Genomic DNA, 8,720 nt, shown 5'->3' with positions numbered 1-8,720 from the left:
GAGAAGCAATTAAGACCCCCTACTCACACCCTCCTTTCTTCTCTCTACTCCTTTGGCTTAAAAGATTTTTGGAAAAGAAACAATATATATATATACACACACATATATATGTGTGTGTGTATATATATATATATTTTTTTTTTTTTTAAAAGATGACTGGTAAAGGGATCTTAACCCTTGACTTGGTGGTGTCAGCACCATTATATATATGTGTGTGTGTATATATATATATATATATATTTTTTTTAAAAGATGACTGGTAAAGGGATCTTAACCCTTGACTTGGTGGTGTCAGCACCATGCTCCCCCAAGTGAGCTAACTGGCCATCTCTATATAGGGATCTGAACCTTGGCCTTGGTGTTACCAGCACCACACTCTCCCAAGTGAGCCACAGGTCGGCCCTGAAACAATATTCTTTATACCATTTCCAATCTGTAAATTTTCGGGGGATACTGAAAAATACTGCAAGTGGCCCAAAGCTGCTGCAAAGTTGAGGGGAGAGAAAAATCTTAAGAAAAGAGTCCCCCAAATGAAAAGAATAAAGAAACTGATCTTCCATTCTGCCACCTTTCCTGTTCATGACAGCTACCAAACTGGAGACAGTAATATTTCATTAATCAAAGAAAGTGGGTCATCTGACCTCTAAAGAGTCGAGTACTCAGGCCATTTCAATCACCCTACAAGATGCCAAGGAGATATCAGGAAGTCGAGGTCCCTGGAAGTCCAGCTCTTTAAAGTGATGCTAGTCAATAAACCCGAGCAGGTATGGCAAGAAAAAAGAGAAAGAATTTGTCCATGAGCTGAAAGGCAAGGATGAAAAACAAAGAAGGAAACTAATAACAAAAACAGAGAGGAGAGAATTTACTTGGGTCTGAAAGGAAAAGTCTTTGTCACCTTGGTATGTACTGCTAGTACCAGTAAGCATTTCCAGGTCCCAGACTAGAACAAATTTAATTGTGGGTAATATGATGTCCTTCCTCTGGAGCCTTTTTGTGTGTGTGTATGATTAACAATTGGTTTTTACCTGTTTAATTCCAAAAGAGAAGGAAGATGAAGCCATTCCCCATGGGTGTAAACACAAAAGGATAGGAAAAGATTCAAAGCTCTAATAGAGTCACAGCTTTCCCAGGTATAAAACCTAAATAAGCAGAGGTGAAAAAATGATCTAATATCAGATAGCTATCCACAGAACAAATGATTTATAAAGTTGAAATCCAACATCCTTTCTTAATATCACTTTGGTCTCCATTTTCCCCAGGATAGGAAACATGTCCCCCATAACTTTCTTCCTTCAAAAATTAAAACCTAGCATCCCAAGGTCATTCTGCAAATAATTTTGCACAGACATCACCTCACCCCAGTGCCTGTCTGGAGCTCACCCAAGGTCAACAAACAACTAGGTTGTGAACCAACTGCCTTAACCTTCATGGGGGAGGGGGGTTAGCTAGACTAGAAGGCCAGAAGTGAATGGGAAGGAATGAGGACTTCACAAGTTAGCCTTGAAGTCAGAGCTTGATTAGTTGCCAGATCAGTGTGGCAGCAAGTGATGGCTTGGCCCAGGAAAAATCTATGGGTTGTGCTAATTTCTACCCAGGAAATTGGGTGGACCAAAGCATGTGGGAGGTGTGGGGGAAATGGGACCTGTTATGTTGTTATTCTCGGACTGTGAATTGATGTAAAACAATATTCTGTAAACCTAATGTCTATGTTTAACTAGTGAGCGTTAACACAGTAAAATATTCAATGAAAAGTCAAACTATTAGGGTTACATTTTTTTCCTCAAATCAGTCTCATTTTATCCATTTGGAATAGAGTAGCTAGAATAATACCGAGGCTTCCAGAGGCTTTCAGTAAGCAAGGCATCTGGTTGGACAGCGGGTGAGCACCAGGCTTCAAATCTGCATACATGAGCCTTAAAAAAATGGGACTAGATGCTGAGCCAAACCAAAGCAGGATGGCCTTAGAGCAACAGCAGCTTCCTAGATGGTTTTTATAATGTATTTGAAAACAGCTCTAGGCAGGGATATCATAATTTCAAGGCCAAACTAAACATCTTCCCTACAATCTGCATCCCCCAGAGGAATTGCAAGATGAGGGGGAACAGACTATTTCTGCATAATATACATACTTTCATTACGAACATTTGAATACAGACTTTCTATACACACATTACCTATATAATAAAAATGTACATGGCATGAGTATATGTCACTGTATAAATATAGAGTTTTAGAAATCTGGAACCCGCACTTCCTGTTCACATCAGTTTCTCCTCTTCTTCCTTCCCAGTCAGGTCCGTCATTTAAGAGTTGGACAAAAGGGACAAGTATCATTTGTGTTGGTCTGGGCCCAGAATTTGATACACTGGAAAGAAAAAAAGACACACCTCAGTTTATCTAGAAAGATGAAGGGAAGGAAGGAAAGAGTGCCATTAAGGTTTAACAAGGTCTAGGTCAGAAAAATTTACTGCAGGGGACTAGAAGGACTATTTCAGTGGCTCTTATGCCCAAAAGAATCTTCAGAACAGGTGAACCTGTCCCTTTGCAAGGAATATTATCAGATAATGAGAGTGTTCATGAAGCTGCTTTTCGTTGAGTGTCTAGTGTGACTTGCTCCCTCTTCTGATCATTCATTTAGCTTGAGATGAGCTTCCATCTCCTAATACCTCAGATCTTATTCAAGACTTTTTCCTACTAAGAATTTAGATGTAAATTCAGTTTCTACCTCTTGGAAAAACAAAATGAACAAAACAAAACAATACAGTTAAGAAGGAATCATCCCTGCTGCTAAGAGACTTAACTTCTGCCTGGGAACATAACAGAATAGGAATGACTTGTCAGTCTGTGAAGATAATCTCTAACAGGCAGGCCTTTAAGCTATTCTGTTAATGGAGTTACTAATCTCATACTCAGGTTTGCTACATTTGAAACAACGGTTATATATGTGGGATTATCTCTTACTGTCAATTTTTCAAGAAAGTGACTTAGTGCACCAGTATGAACTGCTTATCCAGTCCCCCAAAGGAAATGTGTAAAAAGAAACTGGGAGATGAGATCTTAGCTACAGTATTCCGAATTCTGCTGATATTTAAGCCATAATTTACTGAAAACATGACTAGGTGTTAATGATGAGCATCAACACATTAAAATGTTCAAGAAAATTTATCTTAGTTGTTAGAAAAAAAAGTAGAAAATGAGGAAGGTGTGTACTACCCACCTCCTTGTGCAACACATGGGTACACGCCATTGGATGAAGCTCACTGGGTTGGACAAGTTTCTGGCACATTAGACACAGCTTACAGGTGGCTGGAGCCTGCAGAACAGACGAGACATGGTCAAAAGGTAAGGAAGCTCTGGGCTCCTTGCCTTTTATGCCCATGATACCATCTATTATTTCCATGTAGCAAAAAGATTTTACATCAAAAGAAATAAAAGTCCAAATACAGATTCTTGTCTAAAGTACTTGCATTTTTCCAGTAGAGCTGCAAACAACCAGCTGACGAGATGATAGTTTCTTCCTGCACTCCACCTGTAAACTCACTCCCTCCCCACCTCCAGCTTCTCTATATCCCAGTGTTCAAAGAAAAAAGTCTTACATGTGAAGACCTTCCAGGATATGAAACTTGGGCAGAAGGCAAGAACATGGGGGTACTGATTTGGGCCAGTGGAGCAGGGAACAAGGCTCGGATCCGACCAAGTGGCTGTGGGTAGAAACATTGTCACAGTAAGGGAAGAGAGTCTGAGTAACAGAGCATGTAACAAGAAGAAATCATTTATTTCCTAGTTCAGCAAAGGAAGAAAGCAGACTAGATATTCCTGGCTGCAACTTCTTCCCACCCCAAATTTTTCTGAAAACTGCCTCTTCCCCAACATCTCAGTAGGCCTAAGTTTTCTCCCAAGTAACTTTTCTTACCTGAGTACTTGCTGCCACCCGCTCATGTTCTGCCAGTCGTGCAGCTACCAACTGGATCAGTTCCTCCATGGTCAGGCCTGCCATGGTGGTACGAGCTGTCTTGATTTGCTGAAGAATGTTGGTCATTTGGGCCCTAAGAAAGAAAAATGTTGAGGGAGAGAAATTCTATGCTATACCCATGGAGAACATCCATGAAATCTCCCCTATTTTAACCCATACGCATTTCTCTGGCAAAAATATTTTAACTAATCCTTAAGGATACTTACTTATTGCACTGTGGGAACCGAGTGAGCAGCTTCTCCAGGATCTTCTCCAGTTTGTCTACTGGTTGGGGCCGGGGAGTTTCAGTAGAAGCCTTAACACCGCCCAAGCCTGGGGGAGGCGGGATGGAGGCGGCAGGGGGCATGTGTGGACCGTGGGGGCTGACAAGGGAACCCAAGCCAGGGCTATTTCTCCCATGGGAGCCAGGAAGGGGTGGGGAAGGCTGGTTGGGCTGGGAAAGGGCAGTGTTCAGGATTGGGAAAGACAAGGAACGGGGATCTGCACTGGGCATAACCATGGGCATTGTGACCTGCCCAATGGAGAAGGGCATCCGAGGAGCCAGAGAGGGACTGGGTTGAAACACCTGAAGCATGAAGTCTGTCTGCAGAGGGGAAGAGGTAGAGGATGAGAAAAAGAAAGAAAAATAAATTTTATTTATTTTTATTTTTTCCATGTGTCCAAGACATGAACCAGGCATGGGCACAGACCAAAAGCCAAGCTGGGATAAACAAGGTGTTGCTCTGTCCCTGCTGATATGAGATGGACACTGCCACCTAGATGCCACTCTACCCAGGTCAGGGACAAGAAAAAGAAATTTTAGGAAACGGGAGTAAAAACCAAGGAGCAACTCTTGCACTGAATAGGGATGGTCCCGATATCTTCATAAAAAGAATAACTAGAAGACTCTGACTCTGCCACAGAAAGGTGGACTCCCCGGGGCCGGCCTGGTGGCGCACTGCTACAGTGCGCCGATTGGGAGCGCAGTGGCGCTCCCGCCGAGGGTTCGGATCCCACATACAGACCGGTTCCCGCTCACTGGCTGAGCGAGGTGCGGGTGTTGCGATCCCGTTGCCGGTCCCGGTCCGGTACGGGCGCAACACCGAGGGTTGCGATCCGTTGCCGGTCACGAAAAAAGACAAAAAGGAAAAAAAAAAAAAAAAGAAAGGTGGACTCCCCAAAGCTAGCTCTCTTACCTCTGACGGGGGTGGAGGCAAAGTGGGAGTAGGGATTTGAGGAAGGCTGCTCAGCTTGGCTCCATTTCTCACCAGCTGGATATGACTATTAAATTGGTCCTAGAAAAAGAAAAGAAAGGATTATCATTTGCTGCTGAGCTGAGTGAGCCTCTCCAGAAAGAGGACACCATCCACTGTCAGGAAAACAAGGAGAGTGGTAGAATAGGCTCTAAGCAGCAATGCAGAAGGTTACCTCCCTATTGCCAGAACTGTTTAAGTATGAACTAATACTGACTGAATGATTAATATACTTAATTATTAATATACTTACCCGAACATTCTTTTTCATTATCCGAACTCCATTCAGTCTTGTCTCCCATTCCTGTTTGGAACGAACAGTCTCCAGTGTTGGGGGAGTTGATCTTTCAAGAAACCAATAGGAATTTACATAATTAAAGAAAGCACAATTCCTAATTCTCTGAGAGCAAAACAGTAGCTGACCATTAGGGCTTGAGAGAAGAGGCTGGAGCAGGTTCAGGAGAGGCCCAAGATTCTAAGTCCTTTGCCTCACTTTAACTCCATCATCTTTTAAGCCAGGAATTCAAAAAAGAGGACCAACCACAGAGAGAGGGTTCCTGTCTGCCTGGAAATGCCACAGGGTCTCCACATTCCATGGCAGTAAGAGAAGTGACTTGATAAGAAACAAATTTCCAAAGACCATTGTTATGCTTTGACAGCTTAATAGATACTGTTCAAAGTAATTACTATAAAAAGTACAAAATCCTAAATCTATAAAAGGGAAGAGTTAGAGAGTGATGAAGTTTAGAATGTGGGAAGAGAAATCACTGAGCAATTACTATTGCACAGACAGAGACGGCTTCAAAAACGTGAAAACAAGAACAAACAGAGAAACAGACTGAAGGACCATTAAAACTCTAGAATGGGAAGGTACTTACTTGAGGTAAGTAAGGTGCAATTCTGCCTCTTTTTCTGCTTCTTCTAGTTTCAATACCAGTAACTCTTTCCGGCTCTCTAGTGATAAGATCTAAGGAAACCACACACACACACACACACACAATATTAATTTTACAGACACAAAGCTACCCCTAGATAGTTAAATGCTTATGGGCTCTTCTAATACTATACCAAACCTATATACCACCTGGAAGCCCAAAATTAAGGCTCTCAAGATATCAGCTCTTCTCACCTCTGCCTTCCAGGCCCGTTCTGTCTCTTCCATAATGTTCCTATTTATTTCACCATCCTGATTCTTAAGTCTATCCAGTTCCATTTCCCACACCTCTCTGTAAGATAAGAAACCAAAAACAAGACTAAGGGAAGAAAGATAAGTTTGCTGAGGGACACCAAAGCAAAAGTAAAACCCAAAATTGGTCTGCCAAGTTACAGGAAGTCTTACTTTAAGTATTAACTACAGATACAGGAAAAAAAAGTTTAACGTGATTTGCAATTGTATGAAAGCCCTATACTTGAAAGTAAAATGTTCACATCTCTATGCACTAAAATAAGGTTATCTGCAGCAGGAAAAAGAATATATCAGAATCAAAACCCTCCACTGAAGGCAGAATGCTCTTCTATGTTTAAGGGAGCTCAAAATTATTATGACATTCCTCTTATTCCCCAACTCGTCTTTTAGTATGGGTACTGAAGAATGCAGAAGCAAGCGCAGGAGTCCACTTAATATTCATCTCTAATACAGCAATCACTCATTCACTACCAAGCACACAGACACTGGCATACTGATTTTCACATATGTTTTCTTTATACCTCAGGACTTTCCATTTTCATCAGTTTCCCCACTTCTTACATGCTCTCCAACCCCCACTCCCATCCGCATCTGTAGAGTATAATATTCACACTCAGGATTAGAGTGACTAACTGTCCCGGTTTGCCCAGTACTGAGGGATTTCCCAGGATGTCAGACTTTCGGTGCTAAAATTGGGACAGTTGATTACCCTGCTCAGGAATGAAAAGGCCATTAAGGAACAGAGGCACAAAAGAATTTCCTTATATTACACTTGATCGTAATAAGTTTTATAACTGAACACATGAATTACCCAGATCAGTGGACAGAAGAGTATGAAAATATTTAAATTATTTTCACTGGGCCGGCCCGTGGCTCACTCGGGAGAGTGCGGTGCTGATAACACCAAGGCCCCGGGTTCGGATCCCATATAGGGATGGCCGGTTCGCTCACTGGCTGAGCTTGGTGCTGACAACACCAAGTCAAGGGTTAAGATCCCCTTACCGGTCATCTTTAAAAAAATAAAATAAAATAAAAATAAAAAAAAAATAAACCTAACATGATTTAAATGGAAAAGCTTGGAAAGTTACATCTTAATAGAAATGTTCCCATTACTCTTCAGCGAGATTAACAATTTTTTATTCCTTTTCTGTTTTTTCTTTCTTTTTTTTTTTTTTTAAAAGATGACCGGTAAGGGGATCTTAACCCTTGACTTGGTGTTGTCAGCACCACGCTCAGCCAGTGAGTGAACCGGCCATCCCTATATGGGATCCAAACCCGGGGCCTTGGTGTTATCAGCACCGCACTCTCCCGAGTGAGCCACGGGCCGGCCCCCTTTTCTGTTTTTTCAATAATGTTATATACAAAGGTACTTCAAAAAGTTCATGCAAAGATTTGTATTATCTCTTAATTCTATTTTTCCACGAACTTTTGAAGTATCCTCATATACAAAAGGGAGCAATTCACATAACAGAAGCTTCTAAGGCCCCTTCCACTCACATATTCTTGCTTTTGACCCAATTTTCCACACATCCTTGTTCTCTATTTCATAGTTATGGGGGTGTGTGTGTTACAAACACATTCATTCATTCATTCATTCACTAACATTAAGTTTGCCCTCTACTGACCAGGTCTATTCATCTAACAGAAATGAGTAGGTAGTCATTTTCTTCCTTAATTTCCATGTACTGTCCTCCCAAAATTAACTTTTAGAATTCTCTAATAGTTCTGTAGACAAAGGTTTTACAGATAGCTGTGTTTTCCTGCTACAACACATTCCTCAAGTTCCAAAATATATGAAGAGTCAGAATCCTCGTACCATAAGAATATGTGAAGTACACTGCAGAGTCAACCAATGATCCATCTGGCTTATTATTCACTCTTTCGCAATAGGATAATTGCAGGAAAACAGGACAGTTGCCTTCTGTGATTGATGTTATCCTTGGAGATTACAGATGCTCACCAAACATCTCTAACTTTCATGAAATACATTTGTCAACTACAAATATACACATATCAGAAAAATCCTCTTATGGCTAATGGGGACATTCCACGTATTCACACACACAAATAAATCTTTTCCTTTGAACATTTGGCCATATTAACCTTATTGTGATCAAACAAGACAAAAGAAACTACTAGCAACCACAACAAAAATGGTTAAGGAATTTTTGAACATAGTTATAAAAGTACTCAGCCTTATCATATGTTAACTAGCTTGTAAGATATGCATCAGATTTCACTTTACTAAAGGGTACTAGCTTTAATCCATGATAGGAAAAAAAAATCAGTTCCCTACAGTAGTTTTAAAAAAAAAAAAAAAAAAAAAGGC

At 41.1% G+C, this 8,720-nt stretch overlaps 1 protein-coding gene across 1 annotated transcript in view; it reads right to left on the bottom strand.

The window, feature by feature from the left end:
* Window positions 1-1,172: 1,172 nt before the first annotated feature.
* Window positions 1,173-8,720, bottom strand: part of RNF214 (ring finger protein 214) — a 44,429-nt gene continuing 36,881 nt past the window's right edge. The window contains exons 6-14 of the mRNA XM_008569618.1: window positions 6,335-6,431; window positions 6,084-6,172; window positions 5,459-5,549; window positions 5,149-5,247; window positions 4,180-4,556; window positions 3,914-4,046; window positions 3,597-3,701; window positions 3,218-3,313; window positions 1,173-2,365 (exon numbers count right to left, since the gene is read on the bottom strand). Of these exons, the coding sequence (XP_008567840.1) occupies window positions 2,300-2,365; window positions 3,218-3,313; window positions 3,597-3,701; window positions 3,914-4,046; window positions 4,180-4,556; window positions 5,149-5,247; window positions 5,459-5,549; window positions 6,084-6,172; window positions 6,335-6,431 (1,153 nt within the window). The 3' untranslated portion in view covers window positions 1,173-2,299. The remainder of the gene's footprint in view (window positions 2,366-3,217; window positions 3,314-3,596; window positions 3,702-3,913; window positions 4,047-4,179; window positions 4,557-5,148; window positions 5,248-5,458; window positions 5,550-6,083; window positions 6,173-6,334; window positions 6,432-8,720) is intronic.

The sequence above is a fragment of the Galeopterus variegatus genome, unplaced genomic scaffold (assembly GCF_000696425.1).
Source record: "Galeopterus variegatus unplaced genomic scaffold, G_variegatus-3.0.2 Scaffold521, whole genome shotgun sequence".
Classification (NCBI taxonomy): Eukaryota; Metazoa; Chordata; class Mammalia; order Dermoptera; family Cynocephalidae; genus Galeopterus; species Galeopterus variegatus.
The sequence above is the reverse complement of the archived record's forward strand: the minus strand, read 5'-3'. Positions and strand labels throughout refer to the sequence as shown.